General features: G+C 35.4%; 2 protein-coding genes across 2 annotated transcripts in view; one reads left to right on the forward strand and one right to left on the reverse strand.

Moving 5' to 3' along the window:
* Positions 1-3,234: 3,234 nt before the first annotated feature.
* On the reverse strand, positions 3,235-26,327 carry TSPAN19 (tetraspanin 19). Its single transcript, XM_082636011.1, has 9 exons — positions 26,275-26,327; positions 20,550-20,642; positions 20,388-20,460; positions 18,575-18,690; positions 15,145-15,219; positions 11,624-11,734; positions 9,938-10,081; positions 8,939-9,022; positions 3,235-5,639 (listed from the first exon to the last, which is right to left on the reverse strand). Exons 2-9 carry the CDS (start codon positions 20,628-20,630, stop codon positions 5,565-5,567), a joined length of 759 nt encoding a protein of 252 aa, XP_082492137.1. The 5' UTR covers positions 20,631-20,642; positions 26,275-26,327; the 3' UTR covers positions 3,235-5,564.
* Positions 26,281-27,321, forward strand: part of LRRIQ1 (leucine rich repeats and IQ motif containing 1) — a 186,618-nt gene continuing 185,577 nt past the window's right edge. Inside the window, exon 1 of the mRNA XM_082636012.1 lies at positions 26,281-26,365. The gene's annotated coding sequence lies outside the window, so the exon portion shown is untranslated. The remainder of the gene's footprint in view (positions 26,366-27,321) is intronic.

The raw sequence follows: 27,321 nt of genomic DNA on the forward strand, positions 1-27,321 counted from the left end.
CTTCAACACCCATTTATGATAAAAGCTCTCCAGAAAGTGGGCATAGAGGGAACCTACCTCAACATAATAAAGGCCATATATGACAAACCAACAGCAAACATCATTCTCAACGGTGAAAAACTGAAAGCAGTTCCTTTAAGGTCAGGAACAAGACAAGGATGTCCACTCTCACCACTATTATTCATCATAGTTTTGGAAGTCCTAGCCATGGCAATCAGAGAAGAAAAAGAAATAAAAGGAATACAAACTGGCAAAGAAGAAGTAAAACTGTCACTGTTTGCAGATGACATGATACTATACATAGAGAATCCTAAAGATCCCACTAGAAAACTAATTAGAGAGCTAAGCAATGAATTTGGTAATGTTGCAGGATACAAAATTAATGCACAGAAATCTCTTGCATTCCTATACACTAATGATGAAAAATCTGAAAGAGGAATTAAGGAAACACTCCCATTTACCATTGCAACAAAAAGAATAAAATACCTAGGAATAAACCTTCTTAGGGAGACAAAAGACCTGCATGCAGAAAACTATAAGACACTGATGTAAGAAATCAAAGATGATACAAATAGATGGAGAGATATACCATGTTCTTGGATTGGAAGAAGCAATATTTTGAAAATGACTCTACTACCCAAAGCAATCTACAGATTCAATGCAATCCCTATCAAACTACCACTGGCATTTTTCACAGAACTAGAGTAAAAAATCTTAAAATTTGTATGGAAACACAAAAGACCCTGAAAAGTCAAAGCAGTCTTGAGGTAAAAAAGCAGAGCTGGAGGAATCAGACTCCCTGACTTCAGACTATACTACAAAGCTACAGTAATCAAGACAGCATGATACTGGCACAAAAACAGAAATATAGATAAATGGAACAAGATAGAAAGCCCAGAGATAGACCCACGCACATATGGTCAACTAATCTATGACAAAGGAGTTAAGGATATACAGTGGAGAAAAGCCAGTCTCTTCAATAAGTGGTGCTGGGAAAACTGGACAGCTACATGGAAAAGAATGAAATTAGAACACTCCCTAACACCATACACAAGAATAAACTCAAAATGGATTAGAGACCTAAATGTAAGACCAGACACTATAAAACTCTTAGAGGAAAACTTAGGAAGAACACTCTTTGACATAAATCACAGCAAGATCTTTTTTGACCCACCTCCTAGAGAAATGGAAATAAAACCAAAAATAAACAAATGGGACCTAATGAAACTTCAAAGCTTTTGCACAGCAAAGGAAACCATAAACAAGACAAAAAGACAACCCTCAGAATGGGAGAAAATATTTGCAAATGAATCAACGGACAAAGGATTAATCTCCTATATATAAAAACAGCTCATGCAGCTCCATATTAAAAAAACAAACAACCCAATCCAAAAATGGGCAGAAGACCTAAATAAACACTTCTCCAAAGAAGACATATAGATGGCCAAGAAGTACATGGAAAGCTGCTCAACATCACTAATTATTAGAGAAATGTAAATCAAAACTACAATGAGGTATCACCTCACACCAGTTAGAATGGGCATCCTCAGAAAATCTACAAACAACAAATGCTGGAGAGGGTGTGGAGAAAAGGGAACCCTCTTGCACTGTTGGTGGAAATGTGAATTGGTACAGCCACTATGGAGAACAGTAGGGAGGTTCCTTAAAAAACTTAAAATAGAATTACCATATGACCCAGCACTCCCACTACTGGGTATATACCCAGAGAAAACTGTAATTCAAAAAGAAACATGCACCCTTATGTTCACTGCAACACTATTTACAATAGCCAGGTCATGGAAGCAACCTAAATGCCCATTGGCAGATGAATGGGTAAAGAAGATGTGGTACATATATACAATGGAATAGTACTCAGCCATAAAATGGAACGAAGTTGGGTCATTTGTAGAGACGTGGGTGGACCTAGAGACTGTCATACAGAGTGAATTAAATCAGAAAGAGAGAAACAAATATTGTATATTAACGCATATATGTGGAACCTAGAAAAATGGTACAGATGAACTAGTTTGCAGGGCAGAAATTGAGACACAGATGTAGAGAACAAACGTATGGACACCAAGGGGGGAAAGCGGTGGGTGGTGGGGTTGGTGGTGTGATGAATTGGGAGATTGGGATTGACATGTATAGGTACAATGAGTCACTCTTGTCATTTAAGGAAGTTTCCCATCAGTGGGGAACTGTTTATCAGCCAAGTTCCCAGGTGTAAGCTAAGAGGCCACCTTACATGCAGGATTTTCTAAGACTAGACAGTCTCAGGCCTACTACACTAACTCTTTCCTGCACAGAAGGTCTTCAGAGACTTTATGAGGTAAAGGATACTGCCTTTTATTCCGAGTATGAGATCACAAATGAAAGATGCATCCATGTTTTTGTTAATAAATTAATTTATTTGATGTATACTTGTGATATGATGGGGACACTAAATCACAGTACTCAAAGCTTACCTATATGTGGACTGTGGTTGAAGCCTCAGGCTGAGAACAAATAGCTTGAAAACATCCTCATGTTCAAAAGTATAATGCAAGACATTCTTGCACGTCTTGCAAAGAGGGTGGACCAACTGAATTGGGCAGACCTTAACCTATACCCTATGGTAAGAGTTTACGGAGTGGTGGTGGTAGAGGGCTTAAAGAAACCCATATGCTCAGAAAATGAGAGGACTCTTGTTTTCATCCTCTTGGTAACACATGAATCTCCCTAAAGAAGCTTAGGGAACGAGAAGGTCCACCCAGCTATGGTTGTAATATTGGAGCGTATAGATTTTAATTTAGGGAAAATAAAGATAGGTAATGTTTCTGAAAAAAGCTGAATTTTCTGATGAAAAATCCACTTCTGGTACAGTGTCTATAGATTGAACAGAGACATCAGAAATATAGAAAAAAGTTTGGTTGGCTTTGAAATAGACCAAAAGTGAAAGATGGGATAACAGTGTTGGCAATATTTTTAATAATATGGATGAATATATGACATGATAAACTTCATATAATAATATGTGTAATAAATTGGTATGATGGGATGCAAGGTTACCTGTTTCTTGTGTTTAGTAAGAATTACTAATTAAAAACACCGTTTCATATATCCAATAATAGTGCAGGCATGTTTGAGTTGAAAGAAAATGACTATACCTGAAAGTCAAACATCAATAAACACAAAAGTATACACTAAAACTCAGTATCTTTATATCATAAGAGTCTTGAAAAATAACCCTCTCAATGTTGTGACTATTTTGTTTTTAATTCATTTTGAGGTCGTTGGTAATGTTTACCAAATTTTCTTGTAGAAGTATTTCAGACCTTTCAAAACGTGTTGTATTTTTTAACACAGAAGAAATTCTTATAATCTCAATTGATTTAAATTTGTTTCCCCGTGACATGCTGGCCATTTTTCATTCAGTGGTATTTAGACACACTAGATAGTGATATACTTAATACAACAGGAAAATTGCTGATTTTGTTGTTAAATCTGATCTTGTTGCTTAACTCTTTTCCAATACTTTCTGTTTTCTGGAGTTTCAATAGTAATAAAATACATTTAAAAAAGAAAAAAATTAGCATTTCCTCCCAAGTGAAATAAAATCAAATAAATGAATAAATAGTAAACAACTTACGCTGAAATATCAGTTATAAAATCTGATTTACTCATATTATAATGTGTTTATACCCTAGAAAATTATAATGAAATGACTGAATTTTTTCATATAATATCTTCTAACTGCACTACATATAATAATTTAAATGCTATTTATACACATACATTTACACACATATTAAACGAATTTTCTGATTTAAAAAACTGTAGAGATTCTTACAAACATATTCTGTGGTCCAGTATCTTTTATACTTTTTCCCTGAAATAAAATGTGCAACTGGGATGAACTATTAATTAAAGAAATGAGCAGTTCTGCATGTTTTTCATTCCATAAATCTTTTCAGACATTCAGGAGAATGTCTACTATACTTGAATACAATTAATAATAAGCTTTAATAATTTTCAACAATGATTACACACTTTGTTTTCACATTACAAATGCTCTTGTAAAAAAAGTTTCCTTTTACTTTGTTTCAAATATTCAGAATATTAGCAAAGGCTAATCTTAAAATAATTTGATTTGTCAAGAAATAGCTTCTGCTTTCCCTGGTCTTATCATTTATATAGTGTTAAAACCCATTATCATTCAACAAATATTTATAAATTTACTGGAAATGTGCCATTATCCTCTTTCATTTAATGGGTGACTTCAAAAGAAAAAGGAATAGAGAAGAAAAATAAAGAGGTTAAATAATGAAACATAACAGGTAGTGTAAAAAATAAAAAGTTTTTTTTTTCTTTTGTAGCCTTATATCATGGCAATAAATGCATTAGATTTTTGTGTTTTCTGTTTGGCAGGGGCTCTTATGTCCCTGAAGAATTATTCCCCTAAGATCAGAAAGAGAAAATAAAGGCATACACATATTTTTAAAATGTCACAAACATTAAACAAACAGGACTAACAGTATTTCTACTGTATTTTGTTTCATTGTTTCATTGAAATCCTTTTAAAGAAGTTTTTTGGGGTTTTTGTTCGTTCAGGGTTTTTTTTGTTGTTGTCTTTTTTTTTTTTTTTTTGCCACACCTTGCAGCTTGCGGGATCTTAGTTCCCTGACCAGGGACCAAACCCGTGCCCCCTGCAGTGGAAGCGCGGAGTCCTAACCACTGGACCGCCAAGGAATTCCCGGCAATAGGGTTTTATAACTCATGGCATCCTGAGTAATCTGACCCATTAAAGATCATTAACATTTATTGGCCACCTACACTGTGAAGTACTGAGCAAGGCTTTAGAGGTCACTTTTGTCTCAGACCCTTTCTTCCTTCCTACTTGCTGTTTCCTCTTGATTGAAGTGCTCTTTCCCCTTATCCTCTCATTTCCTTTGGTTCTTCATTCAAAAGTCATTTTCTCCATGAGGCCATCTTTGTACAGCCTGTTTCAAACTGCGATCTTCATAATTCCCCAACACTCCTTATTCTACTTCCTGACTTATTTTTTCTCTATAGCACTTCCCACCATCTGACATAATAATTTTCTTTATATGTTGTTGTTTGGCTCTGCTGACTTGGATGTAACCTTCATGATATTTTGTTTGTTTTGTTTTATCCACTACTCTTTCTCTAGCACTTAGAACAGTGCCCAAGAAGTAGCAGTTGCTCAATAAGTAACTGTTGAATGAGTGACTCTCCTTTTTGATGTGCTCTCTGATTTCCTAAAGCAAACTTAGGCATTTTCCTTCTGGGTGTCCATAAAAATTATAACATGCACACAATTTATTTGTTCACATGTCAGGATGTGTGACTGACTCTGAGTTTAACTACAGGGACAGGGCTGGTTACCTAATTTAGAGAGCCCAGTGCAAAATGTGAATGTGAGGTCCCTTGTTCAAAAGTTAAGAATTTCAAGATGGCAACTGCCAAGTATTAAGCCAAGTGTGGAGCTCTTCTAAAGACAGGTTGTATGCTCCTGAAGCTAGCCCTGAAGAGGAACTATACATGTATCTATTCATCTTCATATCTCATAAGTGAGTATTGTCCCTGGCACATAGTAGGCTCTTCATAAATGCTTGTTGACTGAATGCATGCATCTTTATCTGGAAGAAGAAAAGAAGATAAAAGGAATTTTTAAGTAGTTCACTTATATAGTACCATCACAAAACAGTCCTGATTTTTGGAAACATAATTAAAATGGGGAGCCTGAAGTAAGCTAAATGTGTTTTGCAAGTGATATAACAACTTGCAGGGGAAGTCAGGATTATGTGTTGCCCTTAATTTTAATTCACTGTTTCACTTCTGATCCAGATTGATTTTCTACATTTTCTATTTCAGAAATGAAAAACAAATATTGAGAGAGATATGATCCTGATCTACTCTGTCTTACCAAGTAAGTCTTTATTTTATTCAAGGTGTAAAACAACATCTTTTAAGACAATGTTTCCTAAAATCATAAAGGTGATAGATTTGATCAGTATTTTGTGATTTAACTGTAGTAACTGAAAATAGGCAATCTAGTATCTGGAGACCTTTTTTGTTTCCTTGATACAAAAAACAAATATATCAGACTATATCTAAAATATTTATTTGATTACAAAGAAGTTGGTTCTCAACTCCCAAGTAGGAGAGAGATTTTTGCTATCAGTGTGTTCCTGTGGCATATTTTAGAGAAAACAGGAATTTGAAAATGAGCTTTAAATCCCAAGAGAATTTCCCTTAAATTTAGAAGGCATGTCTATTTACAGGTCACTTCATAAAAAAATGGTTATTCTACTTTCTTTTGTGCTGACTAAAAAAAAAAAAAAAAGTCCATAGGTCTCTGTAATCTGCAGTGTACTGAATAGACAGAGGAAAAGAGATATGATTGAATTAGTAAATGAGAGTGAGCCTTCTATAGGAGCAGATCCTTCTATGCAGGATCTTCAGTTAATCTATTCTTTCTTCATTTCCTCAAGGTCAAGGCAGCCTTTTACTATAAAGGACAGCAATGATATGATAATACCTCATATCTGTATAGCAGCTTTTATTTTTTCAAAGGACTTTTTTTCTGTTCTCACAGTATCATTGTTAGGAAAATAGAACAGGTAGGTTATTTTTATATCCTTCAGAGAATTGTGCATACATGCACAGAACAAAACATAAAAAAAGGGAAAAAATGAGGAGAAAGTAATGAGTATGAGAATTCAGCGATATTTAGAATAGATTATTTTTGCTATAGTTAAAAATTCATTGTTATTTTAATATTTTATTATTGCCACTAAAGTATATCCAAATCTGTAAAATTTTAAATTTATTTTTCACTTGCAAGCACTATAAGAAGAGAGAAATAAATTATTAATTCAATGTGGAGGTAGTGTCATGAAGATTTTTCAACCTTTCTTTTAAATCTCCTATAAATCAGTATTGTTTCCTTAAATTTGCAAATGTAAAGTACATGTTATAATTGCTTACTTAGTGTTTTCTGAACATCATATAGGTATTTTTTCTACATAAGAAACTCAAAATATATGTGATGATTTACCATATTTTGAAATTAGTATATATGATGATATTCTCTGAATTCATAAAATAAGTCAAGGTAAAGTCCTGAGCTATGGAATTTTATGTTTTTTTACAGTAATTTTCATTGGAGTATAGTTGCTTTACAATGTTGTGTTAATTTCTACTGTACAGCAAAGTGAATCAGCTATATGTATACATATATCCCCTCTTTTTTGGATTTCCTTCCCATTTAAGTCACCACTTGAGTAGAGTTCCTTGTGCTATACAGTAGGTTCTCATTAGTTATGTATTTTACACATAGTATCAATATTGTATATATGTCAATTCCAATCTCTCCAGAATTTGATATTTTGAAAAACCAAATTAATAAAAATTTCATGGACTGATTTATTAAAATATCCAATAATTCTGTGTTACATATAATCAATGACTTGAATAAATCTTAAACTTAATGAATATAATTCAAATCTTTTTAATTTTTTGGACTAGAAGAATACAACGTGATGATTTTGAGAATTAACTGGTTTCTTCTGGACAAATTAAAATCTAAAGATCACTTTTCTGCATATATTCTATTCTTGATGTGTCTGATATAGGAAACGGTTAATGAGAATTGCAAAACCTGGAAAAAAAGGAAACAATAAGAGATCAAAATGTAATCAATAAGAATAATTTGTAAAGCTAATACTATATAATCACCAAAATGTATTCTGTAAATGGAAAAGGGATCAAGGAGAATAAGAAAATTTCAGAGTAATGTACATATGGTTGTGAATAAGAAGTCTGCAGAATGAGTCTTGTAGGGTAACCCAGCTGTCACCAAGTTCATTTATAGAGGGGGCTAAAGAATAGACTGCTCAGTTTTAATTACATGGGCTATCATTGGGCTAGACGCCTTGATGAACTGCTGATGTTTTGTGTTCATCATATTTCTAACTTTGTCAGCACTCCTACAAAACTCCCTCTTTTTGTTACAGGATCATGAAAGGTGGTTTGCAAAGGGTAGATGATAAAATGGAGTACAGATAATATCCTCCATTCAGTCTTGCCTTAAATACCTCAGCATGAATAGAGAATAAACATTTAAAAAGAATGATATCAGTGCTTATAAAAATGTCTTGTTTACCACTATCCTGAGACTAACACTGTTACCAGCTGAAAAGAATTTATGGAACTTTAGGTCAGTACCTTTGTGGATCAACATAAAATTAAATTTGGTATCCTATTTTGGCCAAACCATGCATTACATATTTATTCCAACATTTTAGTCTACACAGTAATAATCTATCCACTCTCACAGTTTCTTTGAATCCATAGCCTTCACTAGCTTTCATCAGTCTTCACTGAAACTGGAGAATGAAATGCTATTTCTGAACCTTGATTCTGCAGTTGGCACCCTGGAGGTCAAGGAATATGTAGATTTTGCTTCCCATTGTATCTCTAACATCTAGTACAGTACCTGACACACAGTAGATGTTCTCCCCCCCTCCAAATTTATTGAATGAATGAATGAGGCAATGAACAAATGAGTATTTGAATGAATAGATTTACTAATGTCAAACATCAGCCTAGATTTAAGAAATTTTCCAGCTTGCAGACTGCCAAACATGGTCCTCTCACTGCCGAGATATGAAGTATTGATATTTCTAAAAAAATCACAAAGCAATGAAATCACCACCTCCCAGGATGATAACTTATTAACAAGCTCCACCCAGGCTGACTTAGGGATATCACCTCCAGTTGGGACCTATTCCTCTCCTGGGTGTGAACAGTCTCAGTGTCCTGGCTCCTATTGGATTAATTTGTCTGATTAGGTCTCCATCTGGTTGTTCTACAGTTTATCCTATATAGTTTATACTTAAACTTTTTATCTTTAAACACATAAACAAAAGCTTACCTCTGAAGCCAAAAGTCCAAAGTTAATTCCAATTAATGTTAAAGCATTAGTATGATACCATGTGTTGATTTTATTTTCACAACCCTAAGGAAAAGAACTTACTTAGGCTGACTGGGAGATGGAAATGTTTTTATACATAATTCCATTACAAAGAAGAAGAGACATAGAGATTAGTAATTTACCAAAGTCTAAAAAGCAAGTCAATGTCTAATTGGAGACTGGATTTACTAGCCCAGAAATCTTCATATAATTGCAGGACACCTCGGTTGCTACTTATAAAGTTGCTAAGATGTTGTCATGTAGTTGAAATCAGAAATTTAGTTTTGAGAGGGATTTGATTTTCTACACGCTACTGTAATTCAGCATACTACTGCCTAAAGTGATACTTCCCAAATAGGAGAATCTTTTAAGAAACATAATGCTCCATTTATCTATGAATGAATTATGTTATTGAAAGATACATCTTAAAGATAGAATAACATCAGTATATAAACTACAAAAGTTTAAGAAGTTCTTGGGATGGAAATCCCTAGTTTATCAATATTCTGTATCTGTAAATAGCAGTTGCTACAGATGAACCTCTACTCTTGCTTCTGCCGCCTTTACCTAAACACCATTTTTATCACTGCTGGGGTTTTCTCCCTCAGTTTTTGCCAAACCTCATGCCTCTTTACTTCTGCTATTGCAGCTCCTTTACCAATCTTACACAACAGAGATTTATCAAAAGTGCCTCTTTCATCAAAGCATGGTTGAGGAGAAAGTTGATGGTATCCCAAGTTCTTGGAGAACTTATATCACATACTCCAGCAAGTTTAATTAATTTGTTATATAACAAATAATACAATTCACCTCGCTGTGGTTTCATTTTAGTTAAGTTGCTTAAGAACCTAATAACCATAAATGATGTTGTTTTTAATATAAAAAATTGCTCAGAATTCTAAAATGACTTGCAAAAAAAAGGTACCGTAAACACTTGGAGAAGCCTTAACTTACATTTACCTCTAGGTAAGTTGCATTCAGAGGCTCATCACAAAACCACTTTCTTAATGTAGAATTTGTGCAGGAACATGGCACCTGTTCTGAATTTTCTTTATTCTTATTCTTCATCCAATCTGTGTAATTTTTTTGGCCACAACACTGTAACTAGAAAAAAGATTCTATAAATTTTACTATAAAATATTGAAAATGCAGTTAATTATATGACTCCTATGCATATTAAAGTAGTTTTGTGATAAATTTATTAATTTATTCTCCATTCAAATGTAGTGAATTAAAACAATAAGTATATTTTTGTTTGTTTAATCCATTACCTTGTTGCTGCTATGGTTGATGTTAACCAGAGCTAAAGATCTCTACTCATATAAGTGGGCTATGTATGAATGAAATTGTTATATCTGAATTTACCTTATAGAAGCTCAGGATGAAAGATATACTTGATTTACTAAACCATGTTTAGATCCAGAACAGAAGAGAGAATCACCTTAGCCACACCTTCTCTTCACTGTAACAGTTTTCTTTATAGTTTATCCAACATGTGCTGCCATATGTGTTTAACATACATAAAGACTCAAGGTTATTACTACTTTCTTAGGGTATCAAACTTTCCTAAGGTTTGATACCCTGCTATCAGTCATAATGCAATCTGAAAATGCAATACATGTTCAGATCACATACATCAGTGAAAAAAATAAGATGAATAAAATCATTTATAATACACTTAAATTCTCCTAAAAAGCATTTCTGTTATTAAATATACTAAAAATAATAACTATGCTTCTGTGAGGCTCTGGTGTAGTAGCTGAGTACAAAATCTAGTGGTAGATTGTCTGGGATTGCCACTTATTAGCCAAGTGACACTGGCTAAGTTACTGAATTTCTCTGACCTTCATCTATAAAACGAAGATAACAGTTCTTAACTCATTGGGTTGGGAGGACTAAATGAGTTAATATATGAAAAGCACCTGTAAAAGGGCCTGGTGCTATTAAATGTTTGCTTTTTTTTTTGGTATAAAGCACTTACTATGTCCCCATGCTGATCTACTCTTGTAAACAATTTGCAATTTGGCTGACTACACACACTCCCTTACCTTGCTGAGAAAAATCTGAACTGTGAAAATAATAATGCTAACAACATTAGCTAACAAGTATTAGTTTCTTACTATGTCCCAGATCCAAGCCTGTCTCTATATTCCCTACATTAATTCCTTTATTCTTAACAACCAGACGTAGGGGTCATTCTGCCTATCTATTTTGTTAATATGGTATGTGAAGTTAAGGCTTCTTATCCAGTATCACAAAGTTACTGCCTGGCAAACCTGATGTTCAGGCTCAAATGGTAACCACCAGGACACTATGCTGCCAGCAGGGGCTGTGTTTAGACCCTATCTCCCCACGGGGGCGATAGGGTAGATTATTCCACCTGGCAGTAGACTCCCAACACTTTTACACGTGAATTCAGGTTAAAATGCACGTCAATTAACCCAGAAAAGGAGATACACATTACGAAAGAAAGATAAAACTCAAGATCTGTAAGTTGTGACAATCCTATCCCACCCTGTTGGTTTAGATGAAATACAAGAGCCTCTAATTCCTGTGCCCCATCCCCTGTCCTTCCTTCTCTCCCCATTTCTCAGCAGCGGTCACCTTTGGCGTCTAATTTTTAGTTTTACGCTAATTTCGTCTTACTGTTTTCTGCAAGGCATTTAGAATTGTCCACTTGGGTATGTCTTCAGGCAAGTCCTTAGATCCATACTCAGAAATGACTGAATCAATTTTATCATGCCATATTTGGTGAACCTGTTGAAAATTTTATTAAAAGTGAAAATTTGATAGAAACTTTCCTTATGGTTCCTCATAAAAAGTATTCAAAGTCAGCTTGTTGTTTTCTAATTATTTCTAGGTGTTTTTTTCTTCCTTATAACTATTTTTAGCAATCAGTGAGTATGGAGGCCTTTGGCCTTTCACACTGTGATCTATAGGAAGACTACATTAGACTTATTTTCTGATTAGGGAGAAAGTTATGTGCTGTTCTCCTGAATGTCAAAGGATTCTACATTTCTTTTTACACCCTCAGGAAAAATTGTGAAAGGCTTTTAAATGGGCCAAAAAAAATGACTGAGGATCTTTTCAATGAAAACTAGGCTTTCTCTAGTATACCTTCAGGGTCCTCTGATTCTACGAGTCTGTACGTTTCCTAGTTTTTAATTTATCTTACAACTTTGTAAGTTGTAGAAAACTGTAGTTAGGCGAATGATTCTTTGTCAGAGAAATGCAGATGAATTTTTCCTGGTGGGGATGGAATTGATCTGTCCCCTTTCCAAGCCTGTTTTGTTTCGGTTTTGTAGTGTCTTCTCTTTGGACTCTCCTTTGAATTGGTTTTTATATCTTAACTGGTTCCTGCATTAAACAAGATGTTAAATAAAATTATTGACCTGTGTCTATTGTATATTTTTACAAGAATTATGATTTTTATTAAAAAAATTATCTTTTCACAATGCTAAAACCAAAACAATCATGTGAAAGTTTGGGGGAAAACTGCTATTTTGAAATCTAGATTTTGCAGAGGTAGTTTTTAGTAGGAACTTTCTTAAACATTTAGAAGTTTATATGACTTTAATAACTAATTCCTAACTTGGTCCTGTAAAATAGCAAAAGGTAGAAAGGCCAGGGACTTCCCTGGAGGTCTAGTGGTTAGGACTCTGCACTTCCACTGCAGGGGCAAGGGTTTGATCCCTGGTCAGGGAACTAGGATCCCGCATGCTGCATGGTGCGGCCCCCCCCAAAAATCGTAGAAAGGCCAGATATTTTTTGTATCTTATGAACAAGGATATAGATACTCAGAGAATATGATTATTTGCTTTGTTTACATGAATAAAGAAGAGGAGCTGAGACTTCTAAATATAATTCATTTGGATTCTAGTCTAATAATTTCTCATTGTAATATGCTGTTCTTTAATAATGAAAACTAAATAACTGGTGGGAATACTACAATATTTAAGACATCTGTACAAGTTAAACTTTTACCCACTTACATATCTATGCTTTAATACATTTAAGAAGATTGGAATAAAATAACATGTTATTTAGATCTATAAGTGATCAATTTAACATGTTCCCTAGGTTAATTTTTATTTAGATTAGAAAATGATGTTTTTCCATTTTATATTGTTGTGGAGAGGGAGCAGACTTATGTCCTTACTTACCTTCTAAAGCATTACTTGGGAGATTCAGAGTGCATATGAATCACACCTTAGTACATAAGAGTAAAAATGATTTTCATTTATAATCTAGGTGACTACTATATAAATAAAATTCCCTCACACATATTCAATTTGACAAACAACCCATGAAGACCTAGTGCATCTCCAACACTGAGTTAGGCACTGTAAATGACATAAACTATTTAGAGGCTCATGAGAGCTCAGTCCAGTTTGAATGTAGAAAGCAAGTGATGTAAACAAAGCTGTCATTTCTGGGATCAGTTAATAAGTGTTAGAGTGCAGACTCCTTCATTTGGCTATGATATATTTTAGCATGTATTTTCTCCTTTCAAAGCCTCAGTTTCCTGTCCTAGAAAGAAGGATTTACAATGCATCTCTAGGAGTTGTTGTGAGGATCAATAATATAGTGCTAATAAAGTGCTTATCACAGTCTCTGGCACATGGTAGTTATTATTAAATGATAGTTCTTATTATTCTTAAAATACATAGAGAGGAGTATGTGAATAATAAATAAATATGGGTGACACTGATTAACTATATTCATGTGTTAAGGGTCCTTAAGTGTGATATTCAGATTCCATCACCAGGTCCAAAAGTTAGAGGCTGATGGGTTGGGATCTGGTGCTTTACCATCAAAACCGCTTTATAGGGCTCACTTGAGTGTGTGCATACACACACACACACACACACACACACATTTTGGATATGGAAAGAAGAAATTTTAGCTCCAAATGCCAAACCATTAACAACAGGCCCTAGATAATTAGATGTCCAGGATAGATGCCAAGCACAAGAGAGCAAATGAAGTTGGAGGGCAACGGTGCTGTATAGGAAAGATTTTGTCGAGGTTTGGCTATTAATTAGGAGTTGATATATAGAAAGAATCTGAAGGCTAGGAAGCCTAGAAATTAATCAGGTTCTCCTTCAAAATCAATTAAGGGAAGGCAGAGAGCTCTCAAATAGCTACTCTATAACAGGAACTTTATAATTTTCAGTTTATGATAACTCTATAAGGTAGGTAGATGAAGACATAGGTTCAGGGATGTTAAATGGCTTGCTGTTATCTAGTCACGTGCCGATCTGTATGACTTCAAGTCCATGCTCTTATTGCTACAGGAGAGTCTCCCATGAGACAAAGTCAGACCTTGACTGCACTGAAACACTGAAATTTCTTAAAGAATTGAAAGTCTGTAGGCTGTAATAGGTAAGTTTTGCTACCAAAAAGTTTTTTCAGGTAATTTATTATGTGCTTTTTTGAACTTGACTTGAAAAATATAAATCTTGTTCTGGTTAACTTAATTGTATCACTCATGACCATACCTGTACAAAATATATGAATTATTCAATAATCTTATTTAAATGAAATTGCTAAATTTGAAATTAGTACAAATCTAAAGGTATTTCTTTACAAAAATAGAATATAGTACAGTGATGGAGTCAGTAGTGGCAGCCAGGGTTGGCTGGGGGGCCAATTTTGGATACCCCACAATAAGCATCATCTCCTCTTCCCCTACATTCTTTGTTATTTACAACATTCTCAATCTTCTGCAGACAGAGTTAAAGACAAATTCTCCTAGCCCAACATTCCAATCTGACCCCTGTCCCTTTCCTATATGGAATTCTAGTACTTCCATTGAATCCTTTTTTTTCCCCCAAAGACATTTACCTTTAGCTTTTTTTTTTTTTTTTTTTTTTTTTTTTTTGCGGTATGCGGGCCTCTCACTGTTGTGGCCTCCCCCGTTGCGGAGCACAGGCTCCGGATGCGCAGGCCCAGCGGCCATGGCTCACGGGCCCAGCCGCTCCGCGGCATATGGGATCCTCCCAGACCGGGGCACGAACCCGTATCCCCTGCATCGGCAGGCGGACTCTCAACCACTGCGCCACCAGGGAGGCCCTACCTTTAGCTTTTAATATAGGTTTAGGTCTCAATAATCTAAAGTATCTACTTTTCTTTATTTTTCAAATAAAAGGATGATGTTTCCATACCTCCTCTTTCTTTGTGAAGATGAGTGCTGAAAGTACAACTTGAACACCAAAGACCCACATTAACAGTGCTGCATACTAAAACAAAAGAAACATAGAAATGAGAACTATGCTCCTAATATATTTTTAGATGCTACAAGGATGGGAAAATGCACATCACATGAAATGTACAGTCTTAAAATACATAGGTATTGCTGAAGTTTCCTGTTCTCATACACGAGTGAAATTATTGAAACAAAAGGCAAAGAAAAAAAATCAGTGAACATTTGTATAAGAGTAAGATAGAAAGAAGTGATAGTGCTTCATGAGAACCCTAACAGACTACTTGGTCTAATGGAGTTGATGATGATACCTTCTTCATTCAGATCTAAAACTGTCATAGAGGGGAACTTAAATATCTAGACCTCCACTTACACCATTCTGCTACCAGTGGAGAACTCACTAAATTGTGACCTACCATGTAAACTATTCCATCATGCACAAAGTAACAACAGCAACAACAATGAAAATAATGAGAAAGTAACAAAAGCAACAGCAATAGTAAAGTTAACCTGTATGCACATTTGGACTATTTCTTTGAAAACTGAAAATATTTCTATCCAAAGCCAAACAAAATGATTTTCACATTATTTGACTATTTTCTTTTTTTTAAACTTATGGCCACTGCAATCTTCTTCATCATAGCAATGAATAGTGATACATATTATCTAGAATTCAAAATAATTTTAAAAGTTAGCAGTCTGAATATTTTACTAACTAAAATATCAATATAAGTAAGGATGATTTACTGTTAGTATTCTTAGTTTCACCCATTTTAAACATTTAATACTTTAAAATAGTCCATTAAAATTACTTACTTGACAAATATATTTCTTATTTTCAGAGACAAAAATATGGTCTTTAGATCCCTTTAGAAATTTAGATTTTTAATACTTCTACACACAACACCTTACTTAATCTTCATTGACAATGGATAGTAGTGAAGACAGGTAGAGAAAGGGAAAACTGCGCAAAACAATTGTTTTAAAAAGTCACTGGGTTTCTTTTCAGTGGCACGCTGGTTATTGTCTGTGGACCTTCCCAGGTTTCTGATTCAATGGGAGTATGAAATATTACCTTTGACTAAACTATTATTCAACTCCGTAAAGAGTTAACTTATACAACTCTGATAGTAATACAAAAGTTTCCATAGCAATGCAAATGATTACTATTCATGAAAATGCAAATTAATAGTCTATAGAGAATATAAATCTCCACAAGCTTAATTCTTATTTAGACTGGTTGTTACTTCTTACTGGTTCCTCTATTAACTAATTATATAAATAAAGTCTCTGATACATGCTCATTTTCATATAGGTGATTCATGATTTTACCTTTGAAAATTACTTTTTAACAGCAGTTAGATATCTACAGAAGAAATATTCAGTGTATTTGTATGTTATTAGCACTTAGAGAGCACAGTGAGAGACTGCTGGAGAACTTTTAACAGGAAAGTGAAATTGTCCCAAGGAGTTAAAATGCAAAAGTAATATCTATTTGATTAGAGTAGGAGCATGCAAAATCACCTTTAAGCCAGAGAATAGTGTTTAGGCCTATATAAGATTTGCCCATAGCTTGACTATGTGAATTAACATGGTTAAAGAAAAAGTGTGTCCATCAAAAAAGTATTGCTAAATTCAGAGGAGAATAGCAAAAGTGTCGTGATTACAAAAGGTTGCAATACTCTTCCATGGACCGTCCGGAAGAGAGAATGGTATCTTGGCTTCAGGATCTAAGCTATCAGGTCCTGGTAGCATGTATATTCCTTATGATGGGGTCTGTCAGGCTTTCTTAGTCACAGTCCATTAATACTTGAATTACATGAGGCAGAAACTTATAAGATGTTTGCGTTTTTCTCCCTCTAGTTGCCCTCTTCCTTTCCCATCCTCAAACCACAACATTATATTAATAGCAGGCTCTCTGTCTCCTTTATCTAAATGGGAATTTGTGGCAAGGAGAAAATTAAAATTTTCCTGCAAATCATTTCTGTCCTGGTTTCCATATCCAAAATCAGAAGCCCCCATGAGAAAATTATGTTATAGGCCCTGGGAGAAGAGAAAGATAAAATTTGAGAATAGAGGGTGTGCCTTTGAGGAGAGTAAGAAGAGAGAGTGAGGTCTTTTTTAGACTAAAAAGATTGTGAGACTGATCCTAGAGTCTGCAGATTCTCAAAGCAATGGGGGCTAGCACTTGGCTTCCTGGAATTGCCGTGGTAAGGAGGCAAGACCCAGAGGGAAATGAAGGTGTGGTTTCCAGTGTTGCCTAAAATGCCTCTACCATGGGTAATATTCAGATAATAATAGGCAGCAATTATTAACAATAGGCAGTAACTAATTCCTCTGTCAGGCATGACTCCTTTAATTGTTGTGTCCTTGGCAGGGTTGAATGTCTCAGGTCTCAGGGAAGGGGAACTGCAGGAAAGGAACCGAGGTAATGGTTACATACCAATCCTTCACAAAAGAATTTCACCGATATGCCTGTACTGGTATATACTGGATGAAGAACAGCGCTGCCTTTGCTGTCTTAGGCCGTTCAAACAGCAGAATATGTAGTCCTGAAGGGACCACATCAGCTGGGAAAGTGAGTTCTTTCATGGTAACTGGTGTAGACTGATAAACGGAATCCAAAGTGACCACCCAGACTTTCAGCACTACATAAAACCTAAGTATGTCTGCATTCTTCCTGACAAGAGGGGCACAGTTGGATACATTTGAATTTCCTATCTGCTTCACAGGAAAGTGCCTGTGAATTAAAACTCATCTGAGTTAAAGAAAAGGTTAAAAGCTATATTTTACCTGAATCCACTGATTGTGATCCATACCTATTCCACGTATGGTAAATGGCTCATGTTCATTATAATTTACCTTTTCATGTTATATGCCTGCGGAGAGATAGTGTGCTAGCCAGATGCCAGAGTCTGGCCCTCTCAGCAGTTGTATTTCTTTTTGTTAAATTATAAATTGTGATCTCAGTTACAAGTTAGCTTCCCACATGGCACACCCACAGGGAGAAAATGTGCCGACTACAGGCCATGTTTCCTTTTCCCTGCTGAACTTCATTGTTCGTTGCCTTTAACATACTGTATTCTGATTTTAGGCTTCAGATTTAAGTTTGGTTAATTGTAGTTCAGCCTAGGAGATGGATTCCTATTGACTCTGTGTTCAAAATTAATATCTAAGTGTGTAAGTGTTGAGGTCCAGATTTAGTCCATGGGAAACGCACGAAGAAAATTCTACCTAGAAAAGATTCTTGGGAAGGGGCACTTCATGGCCTTACTCCCAAGAGCACATTGTACTGCAGTGTTACAGTGACGTAAATCATTCTTGCTCACGTGTGTGACTCAAACACTGAAAATCAGAGATACAGATTCAGGCTATTGAAATGAAATACGTACCAGAATTAGAAGCCACCTGACTTCATTGTGAATTCCCAAATAACCGAAGAGACCAAGAAGAACAGTAGCAGAGCCAGTTCCAATCAAAATATATACTATCAAGTGATTATTTTCATCTGTGGAATCCACAAAACAGCTATTATTAAGTGATATTTGTTTTCTATTTAATAATAAATGCAGCAACCCAAGGTTTCCTAGGCAGCTGTTAACAAACCACTAGGAGTCTCCTTCTCTCTTTTTTAACCTCATTCTAGCACCTCTTACTTGCTCTTAACTTTTCTTCCTTTAATGACATGATAGAGAATTTCTTCAATCTCAGAAGATCCCTTTAACTTTACCTTATCTTTATTGTCTTCTATGAAAGAATATGACTTTTTCTAGGGTGAATTCTTCTATGTCTAATGTACCTGTAAACATTTTTATATTCATTCATTCATTCATCAAAAATATTCTGAGTACTTAACACATGTGGGTTAAGTTTCCCATGTATGAAACCCTGAGTTTATTGCTAATTGGGCCCCCTTAAAACTGTATTTTATTCTCTCCCCATCTAGACTGAGCTGTCTGTGCTAGAGACTATATATATTTATATAGTCAACAGGCTAACTGTTAAATGCTTAGTGCTATGGCACAGATGTAGTGCTTAACAATTTGTTTTTAAAGGGAGATAAATAAATTAAATATGCCCTAGGTTTTATGGGAGAAGAGTAGTGGCAATGGGCAGTGGTGTGCTGGAACCAGATTGTCCTGGCATATAAAAGCCAACTGTTAAATATTCACAAAATCTGTAAACCAACTCAGTCCACACTGGCACCTTGAAATTGGCCATCAAGGGATTATTTAAACCACAGAAATCAGCAAATACCATAAACTGAGACTCCATCCCAGGACATTTACCAGCACACCACTGGGTATAAGAACATCTAATCTAGTAGGGGGAGAAGGTGAAGATATGCAAGATTACTGGAGAAGGTAACACCTGGGTTTAGGCTTTAAATTATAATTGGAAGTCTCTAGGTTGGAATGGTGGAAGCATTCTAAGACACAGAATGGTGCAGTGTGTGTAGGAAACTCAGCCTTGCTGGCATTTACAGTTTCAGGCAGGTGAGACTGGGAAGGTTTGCAGGGGTCAAATTATGAACATTCTATGTGCTGTTTTCTAGTCTCCCTCACTGGAATTACGCTCCATGAGGACAGGCCCTTTATCTTTCTTGTACACTTCTGTATCCTCAGCTCATGGGATAGTGCCTAACGATATGATATCTATATATAGATAGATATATTTATATGTCTATATCTATATCTATATCTATCTATCTATCTATCTATCTATCTATCTATCTATAATCTCTTTATCCATTCATCCACTGATGTACATTTTAGTTGTTTCCATAGGGAATATTTTATTTTATTTCTAAGCATGTGATGGTGACAGGATATGATGACTGAGTTTTAAAAGAGATAATTTAACTTGGGCAGTGAAGCTATTTTGATCTCCATTATCCTTTCAAGTCTATAGATCTGTAAAAGCCCAGAGTCAGAAGAATAACCACAATCTTCCACTTCTCTCATCTCTCTTGCCCAAAGTTCCTAGATCTCTCTCTCAAAATTCCCTCTCCTTTATGGTCTTGGATTTAAGTCTTATTATTTAATAAGGTGCTTTTAGAACAATTGGCAAAGACTTCCTGAGGAAAAATTGGACAGTACTTAATGAATTTTAGAGAAATACTGCCACCTGCTGAATAAATCATGTATGAAATTGTTTAACACTGAACTCTTTGTTTGATTTAGAAAAAGGAAAATAGATACATACCCAAAGCTGTGAAAAAATTATTTCTATCTAATAAAAGCCATGCACCAAATCCCATGAGTAAAAGTCCAAGAGCCTACAAAAAAGATAGCCAATACTTATTTTTGAACTAATTGCCAATATAAATGCACATTTTCTTTACTAAATAATTATGAAGATACTTACCAAGAAAGCTCCATTAATGAGGTTAAGAAAGTATTTAAAAATTAATGTTTTGTTTTTCCTTAACATTCTTTTTCTCCCCATATACTGATGATTCTGAAAAGATAAACACAACTTTTACAATAAACACTCACCACAGTAATAACTTTAAATAATTCTGCCTACTTACCTCCTTTATTTGCATATTTTTGTTCTCATACCAGCGGTCAGTATAACATTCCTCTTTGCTCTCCTGAATATAAGGAAATATTGAAGATGTCTTGAAACAGTACCTGTCTTTCTTTATCTGCATTTTTTGGCCAGGCAGTCGAGACCAAGAGGGCATTTGTAGAACATGTCAATAGCTGCCTTACTGAACTCCTTGCAGTTTTCAGAAAATGAAATATTTTGTTTCCAGTCATAACACACCTTGTTCTCCTTGCTAGAAACCTTTCCTTTACATCTGACTGTCCTCCTCTTTCCCAGAACAATGTTAACTCTTCACTGAGGTCTAGCCTTGGAAGGCTTTCCCTAATCTCTATTTGTTGCCTATTTTCATCTTTACTTGTCTTCCTTCCCATGTAGACTCTGAGGTCTTTAAGTGGAGAGAGTAGATCTTGTATACCATTACAACCCCGAGTCTAGCACATGGTGGGTACAATAGCAATAGATATTTATTGAATGAATGAATCAATGAATAGGTGAATTAAATTATTCAATGAGCTTACAATTTACTTTGGTATACAGTGTAAGGAAGGGAACTAATTTAAGGTGGTTTTAAATAAAAATTATTTTCCAGATAGCCAATTTTCCTAAAACATTTATGTAAAAATCAATACTTATCGGTTTTGGTGCTTGGTCTATTAGATATGGAGGTTTTACATTTTCTTGGGTATGTGTCTGGGTTTTCTTTTTTCCTTGGTTGTTTCAATTCTAACTGGCTCAGTATTTTTAAAAGTATCGTAGTTTACAATGTTTCAATACATGCAGTACATAATTGACCTGGTGAAAGTGAAACAGTATACAAGCCCCGATGTCCCTCTCCTTTGAAGTAAAAGGCTTTTGCTTTAGCCTCCCAGGCCTCCCTTGAGTCTCAAAAGGCTGACTCAAGAGTTAGTGATTGGGAAATGTGAAGATGTAGAAACAAAGAAGAGCTGTTGGGCTGGGGAACTGGTAACAATTTAGACTATAAATCTGCTACACAGCAGAATCACCCAACTCCCAGTTCCCTGAAAGACACTGATAAAGGCCTGACACACATTCATAAGTTGTTCTTATAGGAAGCAGACCCCCACCAGATGAAAACTGCTGACATAAGAACATAGACCCTAGACTGGTTGAAACCAGAAGGTTGATGATGCTTGAAACTTCACCTTGATGCCAACCGAGCAGAGAACTGTGCACGAGCTGATTACGCACCCTGCAACCGTCTCCCTCATACTGCCTTTAAAATCCCTTCCCTGAAAGCCATGGGGGACTTTGGGTCTTTTGAGCAGGAGCTGCCTGTCCTCCTTGCTTGGCACCTTGCAATAAATGCCCTACTTTCCTTCAGCACAACCTGGTGTCAGTAGATTGGCTTTACTGCGTGTGGGCGAGCAGACCCAAGTTTGGTTCAGTAACAAAAGCAGAGTTAGTAAGACTAACTTGAAGCTGTTTGCCCCTAGTTAGGAAGAAACCAATCCATTTGTTGAACTGAAAGATGACTTAGAAAGTGGATAAGTAAGAGATGTCTAGGTTAGCATCCATGCACTTCCCTCCCTACTTCAATCCAAGGCCATATTCCTCCTAAAAATTTCCAAGGTACTTCTTCCCAGCTTCAGGAGTCTCTCCAGGCTTTATCTTCCACCCTCTGCCTCAGACTCTCCCGCTATCATTTGGTTTCTTCAGTTTCTGTCCTCTAGTCTTATTCCTGGATTCCTCCAGTTCCTGGATTATTTGGATGGGACACTCAGTTGGAAAGACTGCTTGATTTTTATTTCAGTTTCTTTCCAAGATGTTGTAGATCTACATTTTGGCTTCAATTCTATTTACTGCAGCATATGAGAAAGCTGTGATCCTCTCCTACAGTCTGAATGAGAAGTTAAACCCAAAGACCTAGCCTCTGTTTCTCTATAAATGAGAAAGAGAAAGAAGACTAATGAATGAGATTTCTGCAGTGATTCTGGTGTGAAATGTTGAAGGCAGAGGCTTGACTGTTGATTTGATAACAATTAGCAGGGTTGAGTCAAGGCTAAAATGTTTTATCAAAGGACCCAAATACGAAACTAAACTGAAGTTTATTCTCTCTCAGTCCAAGATGGGTAATGGGTTCTCTACTGGGAAATCATCTTAGGAACATGGGACTTGCTCCAGCCTGTTCAATATATGTCTCCCAAATTTGCTTAAGGTGTAATCCTTTACAGTCAGCAGAAAGGAAGAGGATGAGTAAACTCAGGTGAGCATCTTTTAAGCAAGTGAGGTGGAAGTTGCATACTTCTCTTCTGCTCATATTCCATTGGCACATAGCGATTAATCACATGGCAATTCTCAGTTGGAGGCAGAGGTAACTATGTGCCCAAGATGAAGGAAAGAAATGATTTAGGGTGGGAAAAGCCAGACAAAATGACCGATAGATAGGAAAGGGCAGTAAAAAGATAATTAGAGGGAGAAAAAGAGGGTTTTGATACATTTCAATATGCTTTACTACAAGCAAGAAAGAATCAAAGATGATCAGAAAGATTTTTTATGATGGGAAAATAAAAGAATAATGAGAATCACTAGAATTGTTTGAAAAAATTTCATAAATTCCATAAATTTAATATTTAATAATTAGGTTTGAATTGGTAAAAGATACCCTTGTGGTTAAGCACTGGAAATGGATTTCAGGTAAGTGGAGAGCATAAGCTATGCAGAACTGGGAGTCATCCATAGAGAGCTGATATCTTGGGAATAAATGAAAGAGATGAGGGATTAACTATAGATAAAAATGAGCAGAGGTTTGATTGTAGAGAATGATATAATTAGGAATTTGGATTTTTTTAAAAGCAGACTTTAAGAAACGAGAAAATAAGCAAAGTATGATCTCACGGAAACCAATCGAGGAAGAAATTTCTAAAATAATGTTACATGAGAAAGATGTCAAAAAGGGAGAGAATTCTGTACTCTCAAAGTCAGCTGACTTGGTTAAGGAGGATGTTCATGGTAACTTCAGAACAGTAGGGTTTTAGTCCATTTGAGCTGCTATAACAAAATACCACAGATTAGGTAGTCTATAAACAACATAAATTTATTTCTCACAGTTCTGGAAGCTGGAAGTTTGAGATAAAGATGCAAAGTTTCAGACTTCTTTTATCCTCACATGGCAAAAGGGAGCTCTGTGGGATCTCTTCCTAAGAGCACTAATCCCATTCATGAGGGATACACCCTCATAGACTAATCACCTCTTTTTAAAGGTACCATCTTCTAACACCATCATATTGGGTGTAAGGACTTCAAAATGTGAATTTTGAGGGGATACAAACATTCAGACCATAGCAAGCAGTTCAAGTTAAAGAGTTAGAACACAACAAACAAGGTGTCTTAGCAACTAGCCAAGGAAGCCCAGAGCCACGTTTGCATAGAATGGTGAGAGATGATCACGTGTGATCTTTTCAGCCACAAGCCCCACATACTAAAAACAACATCGATGAAAATGAAGATTTGCTTACACAAAGATATGCAAGTTCGTGCAGTTCCTAAGTAAATATTTGTGGTGTGGTAGACTTGTATTTTATTTTGCTATAGACAAAGAATTTTTTTAACTAACTCAAATAAGGTCCTGGTATGGTATTTTTTTGGTTCATTTCCTGATTAGTTAATAAATGGTCCAACAGCAGAGATATTTTTAATAGTATAAACGCTATAGGGAAGGACAATTTACAATAATTCACCTATTAATAGGTGTCATTTTTCACTAGTTAAATAATACTCTAATTACTGTTCTTAAGTTCCTTCTCAGTGCCAGGAGATGGGAACAGAAAAAAATGAATAAATAAGACAAAATATTAGGGAATCAAGTATTAAAGCCTGTGGCCAACTCTGAACTGTGTTGGGCCTGTAGGGACTGGGAATAACGGAGCTGGGAAGTTTCAGAAAGGCAATGAATTTGAGATAATCCTTGAAGGATGATTAAGAGGGTCCCAGTCAGGCAAACACAGGATAGAGGCAGGAATTTTCAAGGCAGATGGAACACTGTGTTCACAGGCTTTAGAGTGAAGTGCACAAGGGCGTGGGTAGAGTGGCAGGAGATGAAAGATAAGGCTGGAGAAGTAGACTCAGTAAAGATTGTGAGGGATCATGTGTGCTTTGCCAAGAATTTGCAAATAGTCATAGATTGTAAATCAGGTCAACTTGAAACTATTGTTTAACTAGGCAGCGTTTAGCAAAAATCTCTTTAATTGCACTCCTCATAGAAATTATAGCCGAAAGTGGATTATGTTACTTTGTCCATAATCCTTTAACCTGAGTAGGTTTTTTTTCTTTTTAATAAGTAACTTGAAAGTATGAGTTGTAGAGACATGCACCATGGATTAATTTATCTTCAGAAGAACTTCCAATGTTTTTCTTTTTTGCTATCAATTTGTTTGACAAAGGTAAGCATTAAGAAGGAAAGCAATTCAGACAATATCTTCAAATTAGTTGTTTAAAATTAGTTTTAGAAATTAATTTATTACAAATGGACTTGATATTCTTTGGGAAAAGTATGAATAATTTCATAATTACAAACAAAATTTTAAGATTTTTTTAATGTGAATTTCAACATAATGTTAGTCTGAGCATTTTAAATGAAGAGTTTGGTAGTTTATAAATCAGCAACAAAACTAAACTAAAAAAAGAAAAAATGTTACTTGAGCATGGACTTTAATAATGAAAATACCCAAAATTTAATTCTGAAACCAGAAGTAGTTTATTTTTGAAAATCATTATCTTTCTTGAACGAGGAACTAATGTGTTTTTTTAATATCAAAAGTCTACTGGTTTCTCACTCTATATTATTAATTCTTAAGTTGACACAATACATTTTATTATTCAGTTGTTACCAGGGAAATATAGTCTATTTTCTTTCAAAGGCTCAATGAAATTGTTTGCTTTTACCTTATTGTATATCAGATATCTTTTACAATTATGCTTAACTACTTCCCCTTGGAATTTAATGCTTCATTTGCAAACTTCAAAAGAATTAAAATCAGGGATATCTGTTATTAATTAAAATGAAATTTTACATTTTGTACACTATACACCAAGAAAAGAAACTTTGATGAATTTTTAAGTTAACATTAAATATTATGATATATACTTAAACGTCAAGTTTTATATTAAAACAGTGTGTGTCACCGTCAATATTTTACAGTAAAACATATTACAGAAAATAATTTTTCAAATTTCTCACCCCACACATCCATTCACTTAGAAGTTTTTCATAACTGATTTTGATAATTGCGTGATAATTGATTGATTTTTTTCTTTTTTAAAAGAAACTGTTGTCACGGAAGGCAAACAATTTATTGACATTTTTTTCATACTTCCAGTCCCCACAAATCACTATTCAGGGTTAAGGTTTTGTGGAATGTACAGTTTACACATGGGCAACTCAACCTTTACTAGATGCACATAATAAATATAGATAGGTCAGAAACAATTTAAAGGTCAGGCTACCTCTACTTGGGTAATTGTAACAAAGTGTCCTTTTTTACTAAATACTTTCCAAAATTATTTAAATATTAAAACGTACCTGAAAGAAATTTTGAATTCCTTATCCAGCTCCTGAGATAAAGCGTTCGTTCTGGTTTCGAGTAGAGATAGTTTGTCCTACTGGGGCACCGGTAAGGTCCATCTTCCTTGGGATTGGCAGTTGCCGTGGTTACTCTTTGTTTGGAGGCTCCGGGCGCTGTTTTCCAACAAAGCCGAAGGTTTAGCTGCGGCTGGGTGAGCCGAGACCCCTCTAGGCCGGGGTTGGTGTAGCGGGAAGCGAGGCAGAGAGGTGCGGGAGCGCAGGCGGAGCCGGGCTCCTCTCCGCGGCGGCCAGGCTTTAGGGCGAAGGGGGGACCGCGCGCCCAGGGGGTGGATGAGCGAGTTTGTGGAGCGAGAGGCTCCTTTCAGTTTTGAAGATTTTTGGTAGTTCATTCAGAACTTGAAGAACTACAGTTGAAGGGTGGAGTTCCTTAAAATTTCCCATTTTTGGCAGCTTTAGCCAGCTCCAAGTGATGTATCGCCAACTTGAAGTAGTTTACTGTAGCCTGTTTGCAATGGGATCCATCTCGGGCTGCCCTGTCCTATCCTGTAACCACCGGCTACAGGTGGCTATTGAGGGCTTAAATGCAGCGAGTGCGAAATGAAATGTGCTGTAGGTGTAAAATACACATCGGATTTTGAAGAATTATTTTACAAAACAAAAGTGTAAACTTTGTAATTACATTGGCCTTATAATTAATAATTTTCTATTGATTATATGTTGAAATAATATTTTGGATATATTGGATTGAATTAAATATATTATTAAAATTTCACCTGTTTCTCTTTACATTTTAAAAATTTGCTACTACAAAATTTAAAATCAAATATGTTGCTCAAATATGTAATTGGGCAGGGCTGATCTAAAGAGCCAGTAGATGAGCAGAGAGGGACATATAATGAAAATGTCTCTTTCCTTTACCCTATTCTCCTGCCTTTCTTTCTATAGAAAGTTTTGTGAACCTGTACATTCTGCTTTATAGCCATGTTTTTAAAAAAATCTAATTTTCCACCTAGCAAAGCTTTTGAATCGCATTTTAATTGTTTG

Source organism: Mesoplodon mirus (assembly GCF_964341445.2).
Source record: "Mesoplodon mirus genome assembly, chromosome: 11".
NCBI lineage: Eukaryota > Metazoa > Chordata > Mammalia > Artiodactyla > Ziphiidae > Mesoplodon > Mesoplodon mirus.

Bases quoted from the DNA above. Each gene is read 5' to 3' on its own strand.
- TSPAN19 (XM_082636011.1), bottom strand. From the start codon at position 20,630: ATGGGGAGAAAAAGAATGTTAAGGAAAAACAAAACATTAATTTTTAAA. The intron at 10,082-11,623 runs GTAAGACGAAAT...TCTTTTTTCTAG, and splicing joins TAAATGCCTTGCAGAAAACA to TTACAGTGTTGTGGCCAAAA. The intron at 9,023-9,937 runs GTAAATGTAAGT...TCTTTTCCTTAG, and splicing joins TGAATGCAACTTACCTAGAG to GGTTGTGAAAATAAAATCAA.